General features: G+C 32.0%; 2 protein-coding genes across 2 annotated transcripts; one reads left to right on the top strand and one right to left on the bottom strand.

Moving 5' to 3' along the window:
• The first annotated feature begins 763 nt into the window (after positions 1-763).
• On the top strand, positions 764-3,201 carry LOC105777807 (glutathione S-transferase zeta class). The gene is made up of 10 exons (XM_012601288.2): positions 764-894; positions 971-1,055; positions 1,146-1,202; positions 1,303-1,388; positions 1,485-1,556; positions 1,688-1,741; positions 1,870-1,945; positions 2,065-2,126; positions 2,486-2,545; positions 2,893-3,201. The coding sequence occupies exons 1-10, from the start codon at positions 892-894 to the stop codon at positions 2,992-2,994; spliced, it is 657 nt and encodes a 218-aa protein (XP_012456742.1). The 5' UTR covers positions 764-891; the 3' UTR covers positions 2,995-3,201.
• An 8,841-nt stretch (positions 3,202-12,042) lies between these two features.
• On the bottom strand, positions 12,043-14,585 carry LOC105778153 (NAC domain-containing protein 35). The gene is made up of 3 exons (XM_012601782.2): positions 14,128-14,585; positions 13,555-13,823; positions 12,043-13,019 (listed from the first exon to the last, which is right to left on the bottom strand). The coding sequence occupies exons 1-3, from the start codon at positions 14,399-14,401 to the stop codon at positions 12,303-12,305; spliced, it is 1,260 nt and encodes a 419-aa protein (XP_012457236.1). The 5' UTR covers positions 14,402-14,585; the 3' UTR covers positions 12,043-12,302.
• Between the last annotated feature and the right edge of the window lie 12,223 nt (positions 14,586-26,808).

Raw genomic sequence — 26,808 nt, 5'->3', positions numbered from 1 at the left:
TTTTATGGCATAATTAATAATTCAATTTTAATATAAATATTTAATATGACTAAACAATACAATAATATAAATAATATAAAATGTGAAATTTAATTTAATAATATAAATAGTAGATATAAATAAAATTATTACTATTTATGTTTAGTGATTTTTTTTGGATAATTTTGATTTTTTATTTGAGAGTAAATGGTGAGAAGTAAAAGTTTAGGGGAAAAATAAAAAGTTTTGGGAAATAAAAGTTTGAGGGAAAGTAAATAGGGGGAGTACAATTTTAGAGGGAAAATATTAAAAAAAAAATTGGAGGGGGGAGGGTTTGGGATAGATGGGAGGTGGGATGAGAAGTGAATAAAAGTTTTGGGGGAAAAGTGAGAGGGAGTAAAAATTTTGGGGGAAAATAAAAGACTTAGAGGGTTTTGGGGAATAAAATTTTGAGAAAAAATAAATAGGAGAGTAAAATTTTGGTGGGAAATAGATTTTTGGTAGATTGGGGGGTTGGGAGGGGAGGGGAGGGGAGGGGAGTAAAAGTTTTGGGGAGAAAGTGGAAAGGAGTAAAAGTTTTGAGGGAAAAGTAAAAAGGTTTGGGAGTTTAAGGTAAAAATGTAAAATATTATAGTTTGATATTCGAATTATTCGAGTTATTTGAATTCGAAAATTTAACTCGATTCGAACTCGAAATTCAAAAAAAAAATTCGAGTTGATTCGATTAACTCGAATAACTCGATTCGTTTAACTCGAAATTCGATTTTTTTTATTTTTTCGAGTCGAATCGAATTTTGCTCACCCTTATATATAGAGCCGTGGTAGAGTTTAGCAGTTGACCGTCCTTATATCCTAGAGAAAGAAAAACAAGATACTGAGTGCTGACTATTGAAATTGGTAGTCGCTGCAGATATGGTACAATCTTCTCTGATTATCTTTGTTACATTGGTATGATAGTAATGATTTAACAGTAAAACTGGTACATACACAGGCAGAGGGGGAGAACAAACTCAAGCTCTATTCTTACTGGAGGAGCTCCTGCTCCTTCCGTATCAGAATTGCCCTTAACCTCAAAGGTAGCTTCCCTTTTCTTTCTTAGGGCTTTTTTTCTCCATTTTAGTCTATTACTAACAACTTTTAGTTACTGGGTTCTTTTCGTTTTGCAGGTCTGGAATACCAGTACATACCCGTGAACTTGCTTAAGGGGGAGCAATTCAGTCCTGGTCAGAATTTTTTTTTCTTCTCTTTGCTGGATTCACTAACTTGTTTCTAATCCATTAATTATTGTAATTAAAACATTGTGGAAACTTGGAAAATGGGTAGAATTCCAAAAGCTGAACCCTATTGGGTATGTACCGGTGCTGGTGGACGGTGACATGATCATTTCAGACTCTTTTGCGATTTTCATGGTCGTTTTTCTGTTTCCACCCTTTTCTTTTCATTTATTCTATTCAGTATTTAGCTTGAATTGTTTTTTTTAATAAATCAGAATTTTGATCTAACAGTATCTGGAGGAGAAATACCCTCAACACCCTTTATTGCCATCTGATCTTGCAAAGAAGGCACTCAATTTCCAGGTCTCTGCTTTCCTTATTTGAATCACTCCTTCTTTACCCTTTTTTTCCTTGTCCGACTTAGCTTTGTATGATTAATTAATCATGTTTTACTAAGTTTTGCTACACTAATGAGTACTCACATCATTCTATAGGCTGCAAATATTGTTTCCTCTAGCATTCAGCCTCTTCAGAATCTAGCTGTACTGGTTTGTCTCTGACTGAATTTCCCTCTTTTATGCATTCATTTCGTTTCTGAAAGCCGAAGATATTCTTTTTTGGTATTATTGATATCTGTATAGGAATTGCGTTTGATTTGCTGCTTTTCCCTTTTCAGAAGTACATTGAGGAGAAAGTAAGTCCAGATGAGAAAATTCCTTGGACAAAATTTCATATTGAGAAAGGCTTTGAAGGTAAGTGATGAGTAAGGCATCATCCAAATAACCATCCTCCTAAGATTAAATGCCATCAGGATTATTGTTTCCTCTAATAGATCTAGCATATCGATTTGATTAATGCTTCTTTGTTTCAGCGCTTGAGAAGCTGTTAAAAGATCATGCTGGAAAATATGCGACTGGAGATGAAGTTTCCATGGTTAGTTTCATTCTCTCCTGTTTATACATGCCTTTGAATTAATGTGGTTTGATTTTATTTTTTTTTATTTTTTTGGGGGGTGCTTCCTGCAGCAATATGTGATTAAGAAAATGTAAATCAGGCATCATCTAGATGCCATTCTGCCCCTGATCTATATATGCCTTTGGATTTCAGATGAAATGAGTTAGCCATAGATCTAAGTTCTATTTGACTTAGCTAATATCATCTTCTGTTGCTTGTTATGAAACCCTTTTAGAAGTTCACTCCTAATGTACTTTAGAATAAGAAATATCTGAAACTATTTATTTTGAAATGTTCTGAATACATACATAAATATGGCCTGTTGACTTTGTTTGCAGGCAGATCTGTTTCTAGCACCACAGATTCTGGCTGGGATTGAACGATTCAATGTTGACATGGTAATCTGCTTTTTCCATTAACTACTAGTTTCTGCATCTAATTGATATTTGTTCACTTTTAACTCATTTGAAGTTGCCATTCCTCTCCGCACACTCAAACGCAGGCATGCATTCTTGGCTTTTCTATTTGCTCTTATGCTTCTGAAATTTTTGTGAGTTAGAGGGAGAAATATTGCTTCATACATCACCATTAGAAATCTTTGGCATTTTATGCTAGGATTCAATTTTTGATAAAGTTTTCCATGGTTTGAACGTTTGAAGTCCTCAAGAAGGGGATATCTCTTTTATGCTTGACGTACAACAGGTTTTCTCACTAACATGGCTTCCTTTTTTCTATTATTTTGTAGGCTAAATTCCCACTGTTATCTAGGTTAAATGAGGCATATAGTGAGCTACCAGAATTCCAAAATGCTAAGCCAGAGAATCAGCCGGATGCTCCTTCAGCATAGGGCACTCGTTAAGATGGTGGATGGATGAGGTACATATCTACTGCTGACCTGTCCATCTGTTTGGTGGCTGGTAATCTTCAACAAGGGCTCTTGGTTCCTCCCGGGTATGATCAATGATAATAAGGATTATGTAGTCCAGAACCAGAAGTTAATGAAAGACATATGATATATATATATATATAGATATATATGCCATGTTTATCCGAATTTGGTGGTTTTCTCGATCTCCATATTCTTATCCCTGTTTGCAGAATGTCATTTAACTGTAGTTCATTTCATTTAGAATCTCCGCTCGTCCTTCGAACCATGAAAAGCAGCTACAACAAGAACAACACATATATATCATCTGCACTATTGAGTAAAATGCTCGCTCATGTTTGCCTTGTTTATATATATATATATATTCGAGATTAGCCTTATTCTTAAATACACAGGACAGAAGCCTAACTTATTTGTTGATATACAAAGTCTTTTTTCATTAAGTTTATGAGTGGATGGCCGCAGTGCTACCAGACCAAACTACCAGCCCAAATTGACAAATGTTGTAGGTTCTATTCGTAAATTGGCCTTGCCCTTTTAATTTTTTATTTTTATTTTGTCCAAAGTGATACTTTAATTATCAATTTTGTTTCATTTTATTTAGGTATAGTTATGGCTCAATTTATCAATAAAACCAAAACTATAAAAACTGAGGACTAAATTTATGATTACGTTAATAGAAAAGTTAAGGAAATGACTGAAAATGAATGATTCAAAAAGTAGAAACTGAAAATGAGGAATTTAAAACAAATTTTAGCAAATAAATCAGTAAAAGGATTATCTTTAGAATTTAACTACCAAAACTTATATAAAGAGGATTAATATCCATATGCACAACTAGTAGTGGTAAAGTTAAAATACTTAAAGATATGGGGACACTTGGGTTGTAATAGAGGTAGTTGGAGTAAAAGAAGTGAGTGGAATATATGCATATTCATATATATGTCTCAACTTATGGATTTCCGAAACAAAATTTTGTTAAACTAACCAATAATCTTCACTTACATACAATATTAAAATTCTTATCAAATGACTTGTAATTCCATCTTCCACAAACAACTACACGGTGTCCGGTCACCAATTCCTTATATCATTTTCTAAATCTTATTGCACAAAACTTTCTCCAACTCTGTGCTGTTTTGGGTAAGGTGGCGATTATGTTTTTTTTTTTTTTTGTAAAATGTTTGCATTTTGTGTAGATAATAACCTATATGGACTTTTTTTTACTAAAATACGCACACCCAAAAATATACCGATGAGTTAGTTGAATTGTTGGCTTGTTACTGTTGCAATCTACCAACAATTAACCTCCTGCTGCATTTCTACATCAGTTTGTTATCGCGATATATATATATATACACATATATATTAGTTTCTAATATTACATGCGTTGCATTTAATTTTTAATTATTTTTAAATAACATATTTTTAGTTCTTGTTAATTTTTAAATAATATAAATTTGAAACTATTATAAGAAATTAAATTATAATGTTAATTTGAAAAAAAAATAAATGTAACACCCCAAAACCTGGCCTAGAAGTTAGACTAAATTCTGGGAGTTACATTGGCCAACCAAAGTGGTGGAGATAAAACTCATTTATAACCATAGAAAATTCTTCGCTAAATCCTTATGCTTCGTAATTTTAGTATATTAAATGATACGTAGTTGTTTTTGGAAACAACCTATAACAGACGTTTAAGAACCGTTAGATTAAATCAAATCAGTGTTTTTGAACAATTTCAAAGTAACTTAGAAATCCCTGTACCACAGTACACATAGACTTACGTGCAAAAACAAAGGTGCATAATTCGAATAGTTTATCATAACATTATTTGAAATCAAACCAATCAAAGAACTCTGAGACCTCCACTATGCCGAGTCCAACTCCAAAACACAGAATGTACCTGAAAGGAAAAACACTATAGAGATGAGCTACGCGAGCTCAGTGTGTGTCTAAAACATAAATAGATGGCAAAAGACGATGTGACACAATAAATACTTCAGACAAGTATATGTATAAAAATATCACTTACGAAAATTTCAATCGGTATGTCAAATACAAATATCAAACCACAGAAATAATGTTCCAATCATACGCAATAATTAGAATATATTACATGACATTAACTATATTGTCAATACCAAATGTTCACACAAACTGACAAAATATTCTGACAAATAGACTTATATTCAGATGCGAACAGATGCATAAGTCAAAAATCACACCCCACCAACTAAACACCACTTCGTCCATCCAGCACACCACATAAGGGCTATGGTAGGCCTGTCCACCCTGCACACTACATAGAACCATAATAGGTTCATCCACCCTACACACCACAACGTGGAACTATGCCACTTGCGTAACTGTATATAGCTGAGCTGATATACGTATAGGATAGTGTGGTAAACTGTTATACAAATGTATCGCAGTTAAAACTGCTAAGTCTGTCTTCTTTCTCTTCATAACCAAATCCCAACATTTTCATGCTATGCAACAATGCATATTACGCCGACAACATACAGAAACAGACATTAACATTTCTAGTTTGAACAGATTCAGATTTGATTACACTTGTATTCTAATATTCAGTTACAACAACAATAATAAACTCATACTTATTCATCATAGAAACGAGCAATAAAATTAATGCCAATAAACACACATATATACACGAACCAAACTAAATCGAGTCCCAAACACACTTACCGAGGCTTGAACGAGGGTCAGATTACATAGAAACATAAAACAGACAATTTATGACTTAAAATAAAAATTCTGCAAAATAAGGCCACATGGCCGTGTGCCCCTACCGTGTGGAGGCCTACACGCCTATGTGAAGACACATGCCCGTGTGACCAAGTTACACGGCCGTGTGAGTAGCCCATGTAACTTACTGTCCAAAAGTACCAAAAATAAATAGCAGAGGAGACACGGTCGTGTGGAGATCTCACACGCCCATGCGAGGACACATGCCCGTGTGGCCAGGTCGTGTGGTACCAAAAATCATCGAAAACCCTAAATTCCCAATTGCACAAGGCCGTGTGGATCGCCCGTGTGCGGCATACGCCCTGATACGATCCAGCTCGGTGATGTGAGTCGAGTTGTTAATGTGTCTGATCGTTAAAATGAGAAGTATCACTTGATTTAAAATAAAAGGGTTAAATTCGGCTAAGTGTGGTATTTAGTTTCCAAAATAGGATCAAGATGGCTAAGTAAGGTATGTAATGGATTCGGTTAAGTGAAAAGGCTAAAGGTTATTTGAAGATGAATTTGCGGATGGCTCGAATGGCTTTAAGGTAAAAAAGGAACCAGTACTACAATAGAGTACCAACCCGATTCTTATAAAAACAGTTAAAGGTGGTGGAAAGGACCTTGACTCACTAACTATAAGAGTTAGGAACCAAATATATCAAATGGTTGAACGCCACACTCGGGATTGAGTGATAATTTCGAAGAAACAAGGAAGACGCCACTAGCAAGCTAGATAAGTCTACTTGAGTCTAAAATGAAATAAGAGAGTTGAAAAACTCACAAAATGTATAAACATTAATCAAAGGTTCAAAAGTCCTTTTACAATGAAAATAAACAACTATTTATAGCCAAAACAAGGGCTAGTCGAATAGTCATCTAATTTCAGCTTTTAATGAGCTGAAATTTCCAGAAAAATTCAAGAAAATTCTAGGAAACTTCTCCAGCAATGAAAACGTCTTTGGAAAGCTTCTAGAGTGTCTAAATGAAGCTGGAATTAATTGGGATGCGTGGGAACTGATTGGCTTTCTTGAGGACGTCTAAGGATAGCTTCTAGATGCCTAGGAGGTGCCAAAAGTAATTGAAAGACATTGGGAGCTGATTGGCCATGTCTATGTTCAGCCAAAATTAATTGAGGAGCTGAACGTGCAACATCATTTTAATGGGAGTTTTGGAGCACGAACAGCCCAAATAATGTGAATGGATGAACTCCAATAGCCTCTAAGTGTGAAAGGACGAAATTGATCAGCCACCAGCTGAATGGACTCCATTTGAACAACCTTGTCCATTGAATTCTTCGAATAGCCATTTGGAGAAGCTCAACATAGCAGCTGGAGTTTTAATTAAGCTCATTGTCCATTGAGCTCCACGAATAGTCATATGAAAAAGAGGAATCATCAGCTCCATCAATGTTGTTTCATGCATGTACCTGCGGCAATTAAATTCAGCCAATTAATCAAGTTAAGACAAATTAAATTCAGCTGCAACTTAGACAATAAACCTGCTCATAAATTCGGCTGAATTCAGACATATTAAATCAACAATAAGACACATTAATTAGATGTAATGAGATAGACACATTTATGCTATGTAATAACTAAAACATATTAAAACATGCATGGACACATTTAACATAAATAATTAATTTTGTCCAGATTTAAACAAATTAAACACTAACAATTATCGAGCTGAATTAACTAATTTAACTAACTCAAATAATTTATTCCAGCAAATAAAATTAATGAGCTGAAAAGAAATTAAACTGAGCTCAAACGAGCTAAATTAAGCTCATGTGAGCTGAATTAAAATTAGGTGAGCTGAACCAAGGACATGTCTGGGGCGGGGTCGTATCACGCCCGTGTGGCCACCCGTGTGGTCACGAAACCACACCGAAACAGCTTGAAAATCATGCCTTTGAGGTCGAAACGATCCCCAACACTTGGTAACCCAGAATTATGCCAAAACATACAGAATTTCATGCAATTCAGTAACAATACGATACTTCAAATAACCAATTTCAGAAACACACAAGACATTATCGAATTCCACCTCAATTCGATACTGAAGTTAAACCGTTTCAGAACACACACCTTAGAACGCGATATCAAGCACCAAGGATCAACCGATTCACTCTCACCAAACTGTTCGGAAACCTCAATTTCACACATAAACTTAAACTATAAGAACTTCAATTAACAAATAATAGAAACAGAAGCAATTCTATCATAAACCCTCATGAACAAAACCTACCCACTTCACCTCCGATAAAACGAAACACACGAGGACGATAAGTCTTGACAGACAACACGTAACGTGAGTGTAAAACGGAAGAAACAAGAAATCAAAAGAATTGAAATTTGGGGAAAGAACCAAAAAATAACAGAGGGAACAGAAAAAATAGGGAAAAGGAAATGGAAAAGAACGTGAAACTGAAAAACCTCCTCTTTCAAATTTTAAAAGTAAATCTTTAAAAATTAAAAAGCAAAACCAAAATAAATTAATTCCTCAAAACACACATGAGGACTCAAACTTGGAACCCAAAGGTAAACTAACACACTCACCACCACCAAACCAGCAGGCTCATTCTGACATTAAAACGCGAAAACCCACTCAAGTGTTCGACCTATTCAATGACCCTAACCACAACCTCAAAACTTCTAACTCCAAATTCCGAGGTATTACAATAAGCAAAACAACAGCAATTATAATAATAGTTCAAGATAGGAAAAATATTTAAATGAAATTAATAAACACATTTAATAATAATGATTGAAAAAGAAATGGTTTTAAAAGTACTTGCTTCACACAGTATAATCTTATAGAAAAATTTTAAAAAATAATATCATAATATTATATTATTTCATAATCAATTAAAATAATCTTCGATCACTCTCTAGCACCATTGTTATTCAAATTTGATTCGATATTGCCTCTTGAAGAATCATTGCTTTAATTTTTCATTCTTTTTATTATTATATAATTTTAACTTATTAATGTTAAAATCTTTATTTTTTCCGTAATTTTATTAGATACTACTTGATTGAATACGCTTAACTACTAAATGCTATTTATAAAACTAACTTAAAATTTAATTGGTATATAATACTAATATTAATTAAATAATAATTAAATGCTTAGAATTTTATTCAAGTAATTACTCTATTTTACATCAATAAAATTAACACAATTTTTATATGTAAAATATTTTAGCTAATAATTTTAAATTAAATTATAATTATTACAATTGTTATTCTATAGTTTATGCTCGAGATATCTATACAAGTAAGAACTCTATTTTAAAATTAGCACAATTAAAGTTAATTTAGTAATATGATGGGAAATAAGGGTATACTCATAAGTTCAAAAGTTTTTTCAAACTCGTACTTTTATATATTGTATATGTGTGTGATTGGTAGCTTTGATTTTATTAAATATTGATATAATTAATTTTGCATATTCATTTTAAGTATGAAATATTATTAAAAATACCATAAAATATTTTTAGTCCAAAAAACTAAAAACATTTGTTTAAAATGTTTTGATTTATATCTAATATTTTGTTTAGTTTAGTTAAAATAATTTGAAAAATATTATAAACTCATTTTAGACATTTTTGTACAAGAGGTAACCGATCCCTCAAACATAGGCCATGGAAGTCCGTAAGTAAATGAGGTTTTGACAAGAGTTAGAATGATTCTATCTTATTCGATATGAGCATAAAAAATTCTTAAATTATCCTTAAAAACTAATAAATCAAAACTTCGTAGATGAAGTAAGCAAGTGATTCCGAATCTCTATAAATCAAGTGTGTCAATAATTTCCTTCACTTATCTTGTAGAAAATAATTTTTAAGTACCAATTCACCCTCTTTTGATAAATATGATCTACCGAACACAATAATCCCTAAACTTCAAACATTTTAATTGAAACCTTAGAGTGTCATTATTGTAAATCCTAATGTAAGCTTGGATGTTAAATGTTAGCTAATGCACAGACTTGGTTGATACATTAATGGCTCAATTAGAATGTTTTAATGTTTGGAGATTAATTTAGATTTGGCATAATGATAAATTAACTCCTAACATTTACTCTCTTGGTCACTTTGACCTTAATTCAATTTTTTATCAGACTACTTTAGCTCTCAACCTTTAAAATTTAATCAAAAATGTTTTTCTTAAATGAAAAAGTTAACACTAGATGATTAAAATTTTAGCGACAGTAACATGACAACTTGTATAGCAGTTTCACATTTACTTGTTCAAAAAATAATAATTCAAAAAGTTCATAAATGTTTTTAGAGAAACTATCCATGTCAGTAGTAAAGTACATGTATAGACTACCATATGGGTTACCACGCAGTGCTATTATATTTTTTACAATTCAGTCAATTTTTTCATTCAAAAGAAAGTAATTTAATTAAATTTGGAATATTGAGAGCCGAAATGATGAAAAAAAAAAATAGAACCGACAAAATGGGTAAAGGTCAGGTGCTAACTTTATCTTTATGCTAATCTTTTAGAGAATATACTTAATTATTAGTAAATCTTATATGTAAATTGGATTCGAATGGTGGCTAGTTTTGAATCCGAGGGCTACATTCTATACCATGTCATTGTGGATAAATGCAATGAAGTATTTAAATCTTTTCGTAGTTACTTTATGAATAAACCTTGTCACAATGGTAAAAATGGTCCTAGTCCAATGCTCCTTTAATCTACCTATTATTGGGGATGAAAAAATAGGTTGAACATGCTGACATTTACTTAACCTCTATGAGGTTGCTTTATGAATATCAACTTTGTCATTAGGGTGAAACTAGGCATAACTCAAAAAAAAAAAAATCTAAAATTGAACTTGTTATAAATATGTATTCATAAGTATGGATGTATAATAAATTTATATGTGATCACAAGCAAGAATATGTGACGATAACCAATCACATTGTTCTCTTTCTTTCTTTTTTCTTGCTCTTCTTATATATTTTTGATTATTAGAGATTTCGTTAAGCATATTTGTTGAATGATTAAGTTTAATTATGGAATAATTATAATGAAGAAATGATTTAGAATATTTACAAAGTTGAGAAAGTATTGTTTCTTATTGAGTAATTATACTTGAAGAATAGTTGCTAACTACAAGAGTTATTAGAATTGAGAGATGGTTGGCAATTAGATGTGCAACTTCATACTCCCGATTTTAATGAATAGCTTATGAGCTACTAGTTTGTAGCTAAATATTTCAATATATCCTATGAATTACTTCCAATCTTTTTTTCTAAATCGATGAAATTAAAATAATAAAAGATTTGGAGTGTAATAATAATCAAAGTCAATTTTAATTAGACTAAATAACTTTATAATTATCTTAAATGAAGAAGTTTTTATCAGATACCTATTTAGCACGAATTCGAATCGTATTACTCCATCTTTTACCTTTAATAGTATAAGAAAAACTTTATAACTAAGCAATTAGAGGCTAATTACTAATTGAAATTGAAATAAAAAAAATCCAATCTAAATAGACCACTCTACTTGCAGTTGTAAAATAAGAGGCGGCAGCCACAAAGTTGCGAGCGCAATGAAGCATGCATTGCACGCCCACCTCAAAAATGTGTGAATATGCGGTTCTTCCTGCATTCAGCAATTATGTTTGACGGCATTTCACTCTATAAAACGCCTATGCCCTATACATCATCCCCTCTCTCTCTCTTTCTACCCCTATTTTTTTTCTTTTACTTATCATATAATAACTATAATCTCATCTACTATCTAAATGCATTTATATTTTTCAAAATAAAAAAATTATTTATATTTATTTTAGAATAAATAAAATTAATTTTCTTGAAATTCATAATAATCCCACCAATAATATTATTTTTAAGATTTGGATATAAGTTATTTTTTATCGTGGTTTGTTAGTAAATGCACTCTCATAATAAAAGACAGAACAACTGACCATTCACCAGCAACAGCATGGAAGTACGTACGACAATGTGTGGTCGATATCTTCATTGGGGAGGTTCGCATGCCAGTTTGTGGATGACGATGGGTCCAACCAACCCAAGCGTACCGCGCTTCTGCAATACTCTCCTAACAATCTTTCTCGATATTCAATCATGCCATCATCATTCTTTTCTCTACAGTATTAACTCAGCGTCCACAAAACTCCATTTTATCCCCCCAGACCCTACTGAATTGAAGATTAAAGAATTTTCATTTTTTTGAAAAAACTATCAAGCTTCGGTTGCAATCTGGATTCCGGAAAGCATAATATTTTTTTTCCTTCAAAATCTAACAATATATGAGAGCTAAAGTGATAACAAAATCTATTCCTTATCCTTCCTTCAGTTAAATTGCAGCTACATACCCTATCTATCTAGCTAGCTAAACAGCAGCAAGAATTAATCACTCAAGGAATCAAACAACCTCATAATTAATGCCCTAAATCCCAGTAGAGAAATAAATACAAATTAGTAGCAACATATAGTAGATATAATATAAGCAATACTGCGGCGCCTACTTGAAAGGATTGTTATACTCCCTATTTGGTTCTGGGATTGGGTTCCACTCCCACAGCCGGTCCGAGAAGGCCGTTGGACTTGGAATTGCGCTGGGTAGTACGTTGAGGGAAAGCTGTTGCGGTTGTGCCTGTGATTGTGGGGGCAACGTAGAAAACTCCGATTGTGGTTGATGTTGTTGTTGATGGGGATGGGGATGATTTGTATTGTAGTATTGCTGCTGGTTCAATGCAACTTGTTGGTAGCTTACTAGTCTGTGGAGGTCGTCGACAACATTGGATGGAACAGAAGAAGAACCTACTGGGAAGAGAGTAGTCGAATTGGGGAGTAAAGAGCAGCAGCCTTGCTTTGACTGATTTAAGAACATTCCTTCCCCTTCCATTCCAGATGGCAACCCAAGTGTTGTGCTAATAGGAGGCATTGGACGGTACAGGTTCTGCTTGGAAAGTCCGAGAGCTGTTGTGACATCAGAAGTACTAGTACTGCTGCTTCCATCAGTTTCAGTTAACTTTTCAATCTCCATTTGTTGTGGTTGTCCTCCTCCAAAAGCTTGAAATCTTTCCATGGCTTGTTGAGCTGCCTCTTGGGGGTATTTCTTCTCTGACTGTTGTCCTCTCGATGACTCTGCTGACCGCCTAGTTGGTAGGCAACGGGGGAGTGATGGGTGATCTTCCACTCCAGGTCTCTTGTACACACGGCAAAGTGATATTTCAGCCTGAAAATCATATTATAGGGTGCTGGTGAAGAGAAGGACGAAACTTTTTTCCATGGAAGATAAGGAGCCTCAACTAAATATTATTCGACATTGAGCATCGGTTACAGTTGTGACTCGGAAGCAGTAATAGTAGTATTCAATACATGTAATTAAGGTCATTTGGGAGTCATTCAATCTAAAGTTCATGCAGCTTCCTATCTCTCTTTTGATAGAAACAAATTTTTAATAAACAAATCAATTAATAACAACAAAACTGGAAATCCATCTGTCAGTTATATTAGTACTATCTTATCTTTTTTGTCTTGCCCCAAAAGCAGCACAACCTTGTAATTATTCATTTCCTGACGGATCCAACTGAGTACTAAAACTGAAACTTCTGGAACACTGAGCACCATTTTTAGACTTTGAATTTTCTAAAAGAGAAATTAGGGTTTAGGGAAAGGAGAACAAAGACGTGGATTGTGTAAACCAAAAGGTTTTTCTGTAGTGCATCTGTATATATAGCAATATTGATGGTAAAGAGAGAGGCGTGTACCTTTTGGTAGCGTTCAGTTTCGTGGTGAGGCAAGCGATACTCGTTCATAATCCAACTGGTTCGGATACCTTTGGGAGCTTTTCCGGAGTAGAAGACTAGGGTTTTCTTGAGACCAATTGATCGAGAGTTCTCACCTCGAATCATGCGGTCAGCTCCCGTTGCCTTCCAGTAGCCGGATGTCGTAACACGATTAGGGCGATCCCCGTTTCTGTACTTTCGGTCTCTAGGCACATAGAAGAACCATTCTTTCTCTCCTATTGCTGCCAAGGCTGAGATTGGCCGCCCGGAGAATTCACATATATACACACACAACACCAAAGATGAATCACTGTGATTGTCCTATCTAGCCGAAACAGCTATTAATATTACAAATATGTATGTATGTATGTATGTATGTATGTATGTATGTATGTATGTGTGTGTGTGTGTGTGTGTGTGTGTGTGTGTGTGATTTAGGAAAATCGTTTTATACCATAAGATGGAAGCCCACACATTTGAAGATTGATGAAGAAAAAAAAAACACAAGGAAAGAGATCAAGACTCAAGAGGGAAACTAAGGATTTGTAGTTTTACCGGGAAGCTCCCAAGGGTCATAGCGATATAGATCAAGAAAAGTAATGAGCTCCACGTTGAAGCGCTTGCCCTCAACCTTACGGCGAAGGTAAAACTCTACAAGTTCTTCCTCCGTAGGATGGAATCGAAAACCAGGCATGACCATGTCGTGTTCGTGTTCATCTTTGCTGTTGCTGCTGCTGCTCATGTTGTTGTTGTTGCGGTCGTCGACGACGTTAATGTTGGTATTATCGTTGGGGTCGTTGCTCATGATGGCTGCCGGTGGTATTGCCATAAACTAACTAACCAGAAACTATGTCAGCTCCGAGCTCCTACCCTCTTAGTTTAGACACTGAGAGCTTTGTATTTGAACAAATCGAGTAATGTAAGGTAAGTGGTGGTAGGTTAAATTTCCTCACTCTTTTATATTGAAGGTGAGGAGAAGACTGAGAAAATTAAAAAAGAAAAGAAAAGAAAGAGAGAGAGAAAATGTGGAGGGGCGTGTTAAAAAGATCTACATAGCTTTCAGGCCCTACACTACATGGGAAACGGTACGCCTAAAGGTGTTTAAGATGGGAAAGTGACATGTCAAATAGACGACAGGGTGGCCACACCAAGTAGCAGAGAGCGGTGCCCTTGGACCTTTCTTCCTTTCAACCATAGAGTTTCTATTTTCCCTTTTCTCTCGTTATAAAATTAAATAATTAGATTTAAGGTTATTATTTGATGTGCATTTCAACTCCATTCAGTAATTCATTGAGAATAATAATAATAATAATTAAATCTCGAATTTTCATTCTTTAAACATAATTCATGGATAGAATGTTAAAATAAATTGTGATTTCATAATTTTAAAATATTAATTATTATAAAATTATAAATAATACTTAACAAAAATTATAATAAAACCTAAAATCAAATCATCATATATAATACTTTAGCTTAAGAAAGTATTCGACAATATGATTATTAATAAAATTACAAACGAAAAGCAAAGCATTAAACATATACTCTTTGTTATTATCAATCGGTCCTTAACCAAGTATAATTAATAATAAATTTAGTATAAAAATTTAGAATAAATACCATATAATTTAGTTTTTTTTTTTATAATTGAGGAGGAGAATGGAGTTACTTGAGATCGAACTCAAGCTCTCATAACTACAACATAGTCCTCTTGCTATTAGGCCAAGAGTTCATTAGTAGGTCAAAATGTATAAAAAATTCTCTCCTCAATAAAAAATTTAGATTATTTAAACAAGATTAGTAAAATAATATATAATTATATTTGAAAAAATAATATATGTACATACCTAAAATTAAAATGTTATTATTATTGTATAAAAAACCTTTTAAACTTACATAATGTACAAGCATGTTTGAAAATCATAAGATAATTGAATTTGATTGTAATTGCTTCAAATTCTCACCCTCTTAAGAATTGTAGACTACAATTCAGTGAGACCCATTAGTTAATTATAATGGTTACCCAAACAATGAACAATTTCAAGCAATTACATCTAAATTCAATTACTAGTTGTATTTCCACCATGTGTACTTGTTGGAATTTTTAAATATGTTTCTTGAAGCAGGTGAAATTTAAAAAAAATTATTAACCATGCGTACTCGAGAAGAAATAAATTAAAAGAAGAAGAAGAAAACAATTAAGACTGCAAAATTTAACATAGCTTTATTCCCTAACCTTCCAACATTATTACACATCATCCAAAAAAGAAATCATGTGCACATTGTGTAAGTATAGAGGCAAATTCCAAATGTTAAGGTTTCTATTTATAGATCCATTTGGCTTAGCCTAGTTACCCAATGTAAGAGTTGAACATATTAAACTCAACAAAATTTCCCTTTTGAGTCAAAGGTTCCAATTACCTTAGTCTTGTCTAACTCTCTTCCTTTTCTCTGTTTTGTTACCTTCAAGTGTTTCCTAATTGAATGATTTTATTGTACACTTTGCATGTCTTCCTAACATCCACATACTATATACCATTCTCCTCAATGAATAATGTTTTTAGTAATTTACATTTCAGCAAACTAATAAAGTTGAATCAAAACATTCTCACATGCTTGATTCAGTTCATGCTGTGAGATGATAAATCATACTCCCACTTTCATCCTTAATACCATTTTAATGTATCTTTGCATCTAGTTGGTAAGTGAGTATTGAGTTTGAGTATACATTAATGAATTTATGTAATTATATAAAATATATGATTTTTTTATACACAAATCCATTAAGTTCAAAATGAGTTACTCAAATAAAAGTTTATCATTTGTTTCCTGAAAGTTCGAATCCGAATAGATTTTATGGGTGAACATCCTTTGACCATAGATCCACAAAATCAATTACCGGAATTCAAAAATGATGAATTCAATATGATTCAAATATAAATAATATAAATATCTTTTAATTTTTATTCTATTTTATAATGTGGAATTTTGAAAAAAACCAATATTTTTAAGTAGAATTTGAAAAGAGAATTTTGTCCTGAAATACTTTATAAATTTTGAAATGTTCTATTATTTTTACTGAAAAAGTTTGAAAAATCGATAAAATGGAATTATTCTTCAAAAATGGTCACATTTGTATAAAAATTTGGACCACTATAACTTAAAAGGTCAACGCAAGTTGTGTTCGAAGTGAAAGAAAAAGAAAAAAAAGATTATATGAACAAGTGGTTAAAAATAGCAGCAGGATTTGAAATAAAATGAGGATTGATGCGAGGGTTTTAACTATGATATCAACAAGAGATTTTAAAAATGTAAAATTTAAATGGATTGAGGAATATTAAATAAAGGAAGAGCAGGCAGTGAAAGGAAAATAAGTGAATGGTAATAATTGGTAGAGTATGGTTCGGTCAAGAGAAACCCGTGACCACTCCTCATCACTACCGCCTCTTTCTTTTGTTTTCTTTCGCTACTCACTTTCTCTTTCTTTAATTGTTTATTGTTCCTTCCGCGCAGTTTTTTTAAAAATGCGTATCCATCTTTTTGTTTCTCTATTTCACTTACACCCTACTTCAACTTTTCTTCTCCCATTTTTTACCAATTTGAAATTTTTTAAAAAATTCAAAATATATAAATAAATTCTTTTTTTCAAAAAAATTAATATTTTTTGGTATAATTATAGGTATCCTCACTTCTAATCCGTTTTTTATTCTGAGTCTAATCATGTTCGGACTGGAGGTGGTATTCAACTAAAACTTTCTCAACAATATCATATTTATAGAGTTTTATTTGTGTTATGTGGGTGGGTTATCATGATTCATTTTCTTTGGCTTGTGAGTACAATGTTGGTTTTCAATTGTAAGGTTGAATATGTTTATTTTGAGAGGTTGTTGTTTTATTTAAGGTGGGTATTAGTTGTCTTATCCCTTGTTACTTTACCTCCTACGAGGTTTTATATGATATATAATATAAATTATTTTTACTAAAATAAACTTTGATCGAATGGAAATCTTTTGCACCGAAAAAGAGTCTAAATTCAGTAAAATTACTATAGAGGTCTCTGTACTAGAAGTCATATTGCATTTTGTTCTCTTTACTAAAAACATAGGTAAATTAATCCCTGTAAGTTAGATTAAAGAGCAAATTGATCCTTTTTGTTAAAAAAATTATTCATTTGTTCTGTTAAAAATTAGTGTAGTTGACGGAATAACCAGGCAGTAACATGTGGCGTGTCACGTTTATCTCATGATGATGTATGAGGATCAGTCTTTAACAGTGGAAATGAATGAAATTTTTAATAGAAGAGCATGTTTGCTCTTTGATCTAACATACAGAAACTAAATTACTTATAATTTTTTGAGTAAAGAGAACAAAATGCAATCCAACTAATATAAGGACCTTTATAATAATTTTACCATCCAAATTCCTATGCATTTTTTGTGATTCAATTATACTCAAGGTATTGTTGACAAAATGTTTATAATTATAAAATGAATCCAACAAGTTGCTGCCAGATCTTTAAAAGTAAAGCTTTCTAATAAATTTTTTCTATGATTACACAGGTTAATTGTATATATTAATTAAAATATAATTTATTTTTAATTTAATATTAAATAATTTAAAAGAATTGATGACACAAAGAAAAATATATGTTTAAAATGAAGAAATTAAAATGCTACACTAAAATATATAATGTTAGGAATAAAAATTAAACAAGAAATAGGCTTCAAGCTTAATGGTTAAGAGCTAAGCTTTTCCTTTGTGTTATTAGGTTCAAGCCACTCTTTTCTTAAAGCAGTCATTTTATTTTCAACAGCAATAGGTAAATTGTTGTGCCGCCCCTTAAGATTTTCAAACCTTAGGTATTTAGTTCATTTTTTCACGATTAGACTTGTCATTTTGTTTTGTTCTCAATTCCTATTAAAAATTTGCCTTCTTCTATCTATTTCTTCACGTTTTTCTTTTCTTTCCTCTTTTTTGCATCATATTTTTCATCTTTTTGCTTTGGATTATTTTGTTTTTTCTAGATTAAAGCATCTTCCATTCAATCGTTTTTCTACCGATTTCGTAATTGTCATCAATAACATCCTGATCTTTGCCAAGAAACAGTAAGTACACCTTGTTACGAAGTTTAGATCCTGAATTTTTGTAGTATTTCTATCTGACGCTAATCTTATGTCCGATTAAACAATCTTTTACAGTTCTTGCCAAATATTTTGTTAATCTTTTCAGATCTTGAAATGAATTGTTAATTCTGGTGTTAATGTCGCTTGAAGGACTGCATTTAGGAGAAGCGAATCAAAATAAGGTGTGAGGAACGTCGGTTAGACTCTCGGTGAAATGTGTGTGTTCTTCCCAAGTGAATTGGTAGTGATTGTGTGTAGGGTTAGGGTTACATGACCACCACACGACCATGAACCTCTATAAACCCTAAGTTAGTTCATGAATCACATGGCCACAGCTCTTTCACACGGTCGTGTCTCTCTTGTAGGGTAATTTTAATGTTTACCTCACGGCAATAGTCTTTTACACGGCTTGGCCACACTATTGTGTAACCTCTCCATACGGCCTGTAGCATATCATACGGCTTGACCACACAGTTGTGTAACTCCTGTTTTTATAGTTTTATCTAAAATTTTGTGAATTGTTCTGTTTAGTGCCTACACAGTCCCCAAACTATTTTTATAGTTTTATTTCTCTCAATTGAATCCTGATAATACGTGTATTGGAATCCATGATCTAAGTGATTGAATAATTACTGTTATATACATAATATGGGAACAATACATGCCTACTGCTACCGTTAAACCAAATGCATGTTAAGCAAGTTTATTGCTACTGTAATGATATGTTATAATGCATGTTAATTGCTACTTTATCGACTTGTTATAAGCATGTTTATTGCTCCCTATTGATCTATTATAGGCATGATAATTCCTATTATATTGACTTATTATAAGCATGTTATTACTTCCGTATTGATCTGTTATAAGCATGTCATGTTGCATTGTATGGGGGGAGACGTTATAAATGAAGGAAGAGTCAGCAGTTTATCTGCAACTACCAGTGGTTCATACACAACTTACTAGCAACTTTTATCTACATCGATGGGTGGTCATCTAACCCTTTCTTGATCAGTTCGTTGTTGTGTTCATCGACATCTTAGTTTATTGAAAAACCAAAACTGAACATGATGAATACCTTAGGAAAGTTTTACAAATACTCTGCAAAAAGAAACTCTATGTGAATTGAGTAAGTGTCTGGCTTAAGGAAGTCATGTTTCTGGGTTATGTGGTATCTGTAGAGGGTGTCCGTGTAGATTTGAAAAAGATAGAGGTTATTCTGGAATGGAAAAAACCCAAAAACGTTTCTAAGATATGTAGTTTTCTTGGTTTAGTCGAATATTATAGAAGAATTTTTGAAGGGTTTTATCTAATCACTGCTCTTCTAACGTAGTTGTTGAGGAAGAATGTTTCGTGTAAAAGGACAGATGATCAACAAGCTAGCTTTGAAAAGCTAAAAGTTGTGTTAACTCAAGCTCTCGTATTAATTCAGCCTAAGTTAGGAAAACAGTATGTGGTGTATAGCGACGCATCCTACACTGGTCTTGGTTGTGTGTTGATGCAAAGAGGAAAACTAGTTGCTTATGCGTCGAGGCAGTTGAAATAGCATGAGTGCAACTATCCAACTCATGATTTGGAGTTGGCAGTAGTGGTATTCGTACTAAAAATTTAGAGGCATTACCTATATGGTGAGGAGTGCTATATTTATAAGGATCATAAGAGTTTTAAGTATATTATCACCTAAAAAGTGTTGAACTTGAGGCAATGGAGGTGAATAAAATTATTAAAAGACTATGACTGTGTGATTGAGTACCGCTTTGAAAAAACTAATGTAATGACATATGCTCTAAGTAGAAAACAGATGACCGTTATAAGAGCAATGTTTGTTAGGTTAAGTCTAATGGATGATGGAAGCTTACTAGTTGAACTACAAGTGAAACCCACATTGGCTAATGAGATTAAGGCTAAACAAAAATTAGATGTATCCTTGTTGCCATTGATTAAGTAGGTGAAATATGACAAACTAAGGATTATAGGTTTAATGACGATGGTATTTTGTGCTTTCGAGGGAGGTATTGGGTGTCAAACCATAATGACCTAAAATAGAACATACTTCGGGAAGTGCATAGTAGCTCTTATACCATGTATCTTGGAGGAAATAAGATGTATCGGGATTTAAGGGAATTGTACTAGTGGCCTAAACTAAAACGAGACGTGACAGATCTCGTAGCTAAATGCCTAATGTGTTAATAAGTGAAAGTTAAATACCAGTTGCCTTTTGGATTGTTACAACTGATTAAAATGCCTCAGTGGAATTAGGAGCTTATAAGAATGAACTTTGTTAGTGAGTTATCCTTAACATCCATTAAGAAAGATTCAATTTGGGTGATAGTAGATTGATTAACTAAGTTAGCTCATTTCTTACCTATCCACATAGATTATTCTTTACAAAAACTGGCTAGGTTATAAATATAAGAGATTGTAAGGTTACACGTGTAAATTATTTCAAATTGAGATCTTCGTTTTGCATCTCATTTTGGAAAAAGTTACATGAGGCATTGGGTACTCGTTTGGATTTTAGTACTACCTTTCATCCACAAAATGATGAACAATCCGAGCGGGTCATTCAAATCTTAAAAGATATGCTAAAGGGTTGTATGATTGAATTCCAAGGTAGTTGAAAAGAAAATTTACCTTTAGCTAAATTTGCCTATAATAATAGTTTTTAATCAAGCATACAAATAACACCTTATGAGGCCTTGTATGATTGTAAGTGTCGAACACCATTTTGTTTGACTGAATTGGGAGAAAGAAAAATTTTGGTCCCAAAGTGGTACAAGAGTCCGAGGGGAAAACTGGATTGATCCAGGAAAGACTTAAAGCAATTTGGGATAGAAAGAAGTCGTATGCGGACCTAAAAAGGAAAGGCATTGAATACAATATCGGAGATCAAGTCTTCTTGAAAGTGTCTCTATGGCAAAAGTGTTGAGGTTCGGATAAAATGGCAAGTTAAGTTCTAGGTTTATTGAACCTTACAAAATTCTTAAGAGAGTCGGTCTGGTGACATACTAATTAGAATTTCCTCTAGAACTAGACCATCTTCATGATGTATTCCACATCTCCATGTTGAGACGATACTACTCCGACTCTTCCCTTATCATTCCAATCAAAGAGATTGAGGTGAGATTGGATTTGTCCTTTGAGGAGGAAACCATACAAATTTTAGATCATGAAATAAAAGTTCTAAGAAGAAAACACATCCCATTTGTTAAGGTTCTATGGTGAGCCATGGCACCGAGGAGGCCACATGAGAACTAGAAGACTCAATCTGTTAATAGTATCCACATCTATTTGAACCAAGTAAATTTCGAAGATGAAATTTCTTGAATGAGGGAAGAATTGTCACGCCTCAAAATGTAGGAGGTTAATTGTAATAAATAGATAAGAAATGAGCCTTAGGGTTGATGGTTAAGTGTTACTCCCTTATTCTAGAAGTCTTAGGTTCGAGTTTCATTCCTCCCATTTCTTTTCCTTTAATTTTTAGCAACCTAGGATAAAGCCAAACTAAAATATATATCGTTAAGAATAAAAACTAAACAAGAAATAGGCTTCAGGCCTAATGGTTAAGAGCTAAACTTCCCCCTTGTGTTCTTAGGTTTAAGTCATTGCTTCCCCAAAGCAATTATTTTATTTTCGGTAGGAATGGGTAAATTACTATGTCGTCTCCTAGGGTTTTCAAACCCTAAGTATTTAGTTCAATTTTTCCCAATTAGACTTGGTATCTTATTTTTTTTTCAATTCTTATTAGAATTTTACCTTTTTCTCTCTATTTCTTATATTTTTTCTTTTTTTTCTTCTTATTTGGATCATATTTTCTTCTTTTTGCTATCGATTATTTTACTTTCTTAGATTAAAACATCCTCCATTCAATCATTTTTCTATAGGTTTCATAATTGCAATCAATAGCATTCTAATCTTTTGCCAAGAAATGGTAAGTACACCTCATTCTGAAGTTTAGATCCTAAATTTTCATAGTATTTCTATCTGATGCTAATCTTACGTCCGATTAAACAATTTTTTTATGGTTCTTACCAAATCTTATGTTAATATTATCGAATCTTGAAATCAACTATTAATTTGCGTGTAAATTTTGTTTGAATGACCAGATTTAGGTGAAATGGACCAAAATTAGGCATGAGGAATGTCAATCAAACTTTCGATGAAAGGTGTGTGTTCTTTCCCAAGTGAATCGGTAGTGATCGTTTGTAGGGTTAGGGACACACAATCTCCCACACAGGTGTGTAAACCACACAGCCACTATACGGCCATGTGATTCTGTAAACCCTAGGCTAGTTCGTGAATCACACAATCACAACTCTTCCACACGATCGTGTCTCTCTTATAGAGTAATTTTAACGTTTACCACATGACCACAGTTTGTTACACGACCATGTAGCCCCTCCACACGGCCTATTCGTATCTCACACAGCCTGACCACAAGATCATGTGATCTCTGTTTTACAGTTTTACCCAGAAATTTATGAATTATTCGGTTTAGTCCCTGCACAGTCGCAAACTATTTTTAGAGTTTTATTTCTCTCAATTGAATCCCTGATAATATGTACATTGGAAATTATGATTTAAGTGACTGAATTATTATTGTTATATGCATGACATGAGAACAATACATGCTTATTGCTACCATTAAACCAAATACATGTTAAGCAAGTTTATTGCTACTGTATCAACCCTGTTAGAAATCATGTTTATTGCTACCATATTGATCTATTATAAGCATGATAATTACTACTATATCGACTTATTATAAGTATGTTATTACTACTGTATTGATTTATTATAAGCATGTTATGTTCTATTGCATAAGGTGAGATGTTATGAGTGGAGGAAGAGTTAGCAGCTTATTTGCAATGACTAGTGATTCATCCATAAATATTTCAGTCGGCAGATCTACAATGACCAGTGGTTTAACCACAATGAATTTTAGTCGACAATTTATCTGCAACGAGCAGTGGTTCATCCACAACATACTAGCAACTTTTATTTGCACCGATGGGTGGTTATCCACCTATATTTTTATAATTAGCAGTTCATTTGCAACGATTAGTGGTTCATCCACAACTTGATGTAAAGGTGGAGGAGATCTGGCGAACTCCTACTGTGGTGTGTAGCAGAGTTAGGTAGGATCTATTCTTATAAATTGAAACTGCATCATCATTTATGAGCATGTGCATACATAAACTGAGAATTTTGAAATATTATGATATTGATGTGTTAATATAAAGATTTGATACTCCGAATCGCAATATAAGTATGATTGTTATGAGAATTGCTATTTTGCATGAGTCATCTAATGTTTGCATTGATTAACTTGTGATAGGACTCACACTAAGTTTCTTAAGTTCACTCCCATTTATTTCCATCTTTACAAATATGCCATTAGGGTGTGGACACGACATCTGGAGGGTCTCGACTTGGAATCATTTTTTTTAAAAGTATTTTAGATTTATTATATGAAATTTCTATTATTTAGAGATTGTATTGTTTTATTTTTGAAGTATGACATGAGACTTAGGTTTTGGGTTATATAGAAGACATGACATTTAATTTGACTTTAGGATGTTGAAATACAGATTTTAATTATTTATGCATGAAATTTGGTTTTCATTAAAAATATGTTAGATATCACTTTTTCGCTGCATGATCATGTAAATGAGGTTTGAAAAATACATAAATACACACACACACACATATATATAATTCTAGAATCCAACCTTTACAAAATAATCATTACAGATCAATCATCTTCCAAAATTAAAGCAAATATTTTAAACAACTGTTTTTGCTAGGTCATTTTAATGGTCAATGTAATCATTACAGGTCATTTTAATGTCCAGGCTGAGTTGGGGAGGTTACAGAGAGAATTATTTCTAAAATACTATGATGTAATTTTTTTTTATTTTTTTCATTGACAAAAAAAAAATCCTAGATCATCGTGTTTATGCTCATGTATTGCAATATTTTTAGGGTGAAAATGTGAATTATGAGAACTTTTTAATCTAAAATTAGGGAAATTTTAATATTTGAAAATCTAAAATTATGGGGAAGTTTTAATTTTATAAACTTTAATATTATATATGAACTTTGATGCAATTTGCAATGTTATACATCAACTTTAATTTGGTGCATTTGTATACACCAAACTTTAATTTTGTTTGATTTTCACATTTCACTAACACTATTGTTTATGTGACATAATTTTCTGTTAAGTCATGTGTAAAGTGTTGACATGACAGTTTAATAAGTTAAACATAAATAAATTTAAATTACTTCCACCTAGATTAAAAAGATAAACACACTTGGAAAAAAGGATTTCTTATTTCCTCCAAGAAATCTGTTTTTTTAATCTAGCTGAAATAATTTCAATTTATTTATTTGTTTTAAGCTAATAATATGACATGTCAGCAATTTACAGACAACTTATTGGAAAATTATGCCACAAAAGTAATGGGGTTGGTGAAATGTGAAAATTGAACCACAATTAATGTTTGATGTAAACAAATGTACTAAATTAAAGTTGATATATAACATTGCAAATTGTATCAAAATTCATGTATAATTACGATATTTGTCCTATTTTTATAAATTTAAAATGCTGATCTAAAATTTCATCAAACTTATTTTAAAATAAATTATTCAAATTATGGAAAAGTTTTAATATTTTCTAAATTAAAAAATGCTTATGTAAAATTAAGTCAAGTTTTAATATTTAAATAGATTATTTTAAATATTTGATTATTCAAATTTATTTTTCTTAATTTTATTTAATTTAATATAAATTTATAAAAATATTTTTAAATTTATTTAAAATTAATGATAAAGTCTAATAAATAGATAAATGACCTAATTAAAAAACTGTTTTTGAAAAATTGAAAGAATCCAATGTATTTACATTGGGGACCTAGAAATGCGAACACACATATTTGAGATAAAAACAATGGAAGGACTTATAAGAACCCATAAAGTTTCTTTAAATAATCCAAATCAAGTTTTGATATTTTAATAAACACTATTTTAACCTCCACTAAAGACAAAATTAAGCCCATTAAAGAACAAAAAGAGAAGTGAAGACTTGGAAGGGTTTTTTTTTTTTTTTTTTATGATTCGTAGGATGAGTTGAAAGAGATTAGCAAGAAGTAGTCGCTGTCAGAGTTAGATGGTCGGTTTGAAACGCTTTAGAATCAAATTTTGGGGTTTAAATATATAGGATTAGGGGCTGTTTCAAGATTCGCTCCGAATGAGGGAAATAACACCACTTCAGCAATCCCGAAACAATGGTGGCTGTGGCGACCATAGAGTTGTTTAGAGAGTTAAGATATTTTTCATTCATAAAAAAGTAAAGAAAGGTTTTTTTTTTTTTTTTGGTCTTAGTAACATTTTGGTAAAATTTTATTAATTTTAGAAATAAAAAAATGAAAAATTGGAATTTTATATAAAATTTTATTTATCAAGTGTGACATAATATAATTTTAAAATATCATATCATTAAAATTTAATATTATTATTAAAGTGAGAAAAAATTGTGACCAAAATTAAAGTTGAGTTACTAATGTGATTTCAAGAGAGAATATCAAGATATTATTTTAATTATGTTTGAATCTTATTTATGTGTTAATTAAAACATGATCTTATCCTACATCACTAACCACTTATTCAATGTAAGACATAGTTGGACTTAGGGTTGAGTCATATTTTTGAAAATTTCAATTTATTTGTAATAACTAATTTAATTCTCGATATTTCTATATTAATTTTGAGTATAGGCTTTATTTTGATTAAATAATTTTTATTTTATTACTTTTGAACATGGTTGAATAAAGTTTCAAAACATTTCATAAATATTTATAAAATAAATTATTTTTTAGAAAATAAAAATAATAACTACTATATTGTCTTTTTGAAAAATATTTTTATAAATAATTTTAAAATTATTTTAACTATTTTAAATATAACATATTTACATCATAAAAATTAAAATAATTATAATTAAATAAAAATAAAATTCATTTCAATTTGAGTAACTATAATTTTTTAACTTGTGATCCAAAAATCAATCAAACACTATAGTTTAGAATGATTTTCGATTTCTCAATTTTTT

This window comes from Gossypium raimondii, chromosome 10, assembly GCF_025698545.1.
Source record: "Gossypium raimondii isolate GPD5lz chromosome 10, ASM2569854v1, whole genome shotgun sequence".
Classification (NCBI taxonomy): domain Eukaryota; kingdom Viridiplantae; phylum Streptophyta; class Magnoliopsida; order Malvales; family Malvaceae; genus Gossypium; species Gossypium raimondii.
This window is presented reverse-complemented; position numbering and strand designations above follow the sequence as displayed.

What these genes read in the sequence shown, in the direction of transcription:
- LOC105777807 (XM_012601288.2), top strand. An exon ending in AGAAGGCACTCAATTTCCAG is followed by an intron (nt 1,557 to 1,687) that starts GTCTCTGCTTTC and finishes ATCATTCTATAG; the next exon opens with GCTGCAAATATTGTTTCCTC. An exon ending in CTGGAGATGAAGTTTCCATG is followed by an intron (nt 2,127 to 2,485) that starts GTTAGTTTCATT and finishes CTTTGTTTGCAG; the next exon opens with GCAGATCTGTTTCTAGCACC.
- LOC105778153 (XM_012601782.2), bottom strand. Translation starts at nt 14,401, where the DNA reads ATGGCAATACCACCGGCAGCCATCATGAGCAACGACCCCAACGATAAT. An exon ending in TGACCCTTGGGAGCTTCCCG is followed by an intron (nt 13,824 to 14,127) that starts GTAAAACTACAA and finishes GGCCAATCTCAG; the next exon opens with CCTTGGCAGCAATAGGAGAG. An exon ending in AAACTGAACGCTACCAAAAG is followed by an intron (nt 13,020 to 13,554) that starts GTACACGCCTCT and finishes TATGATTTTCAG; the next exon opens with GCTGAAATATCACTTTGCCG.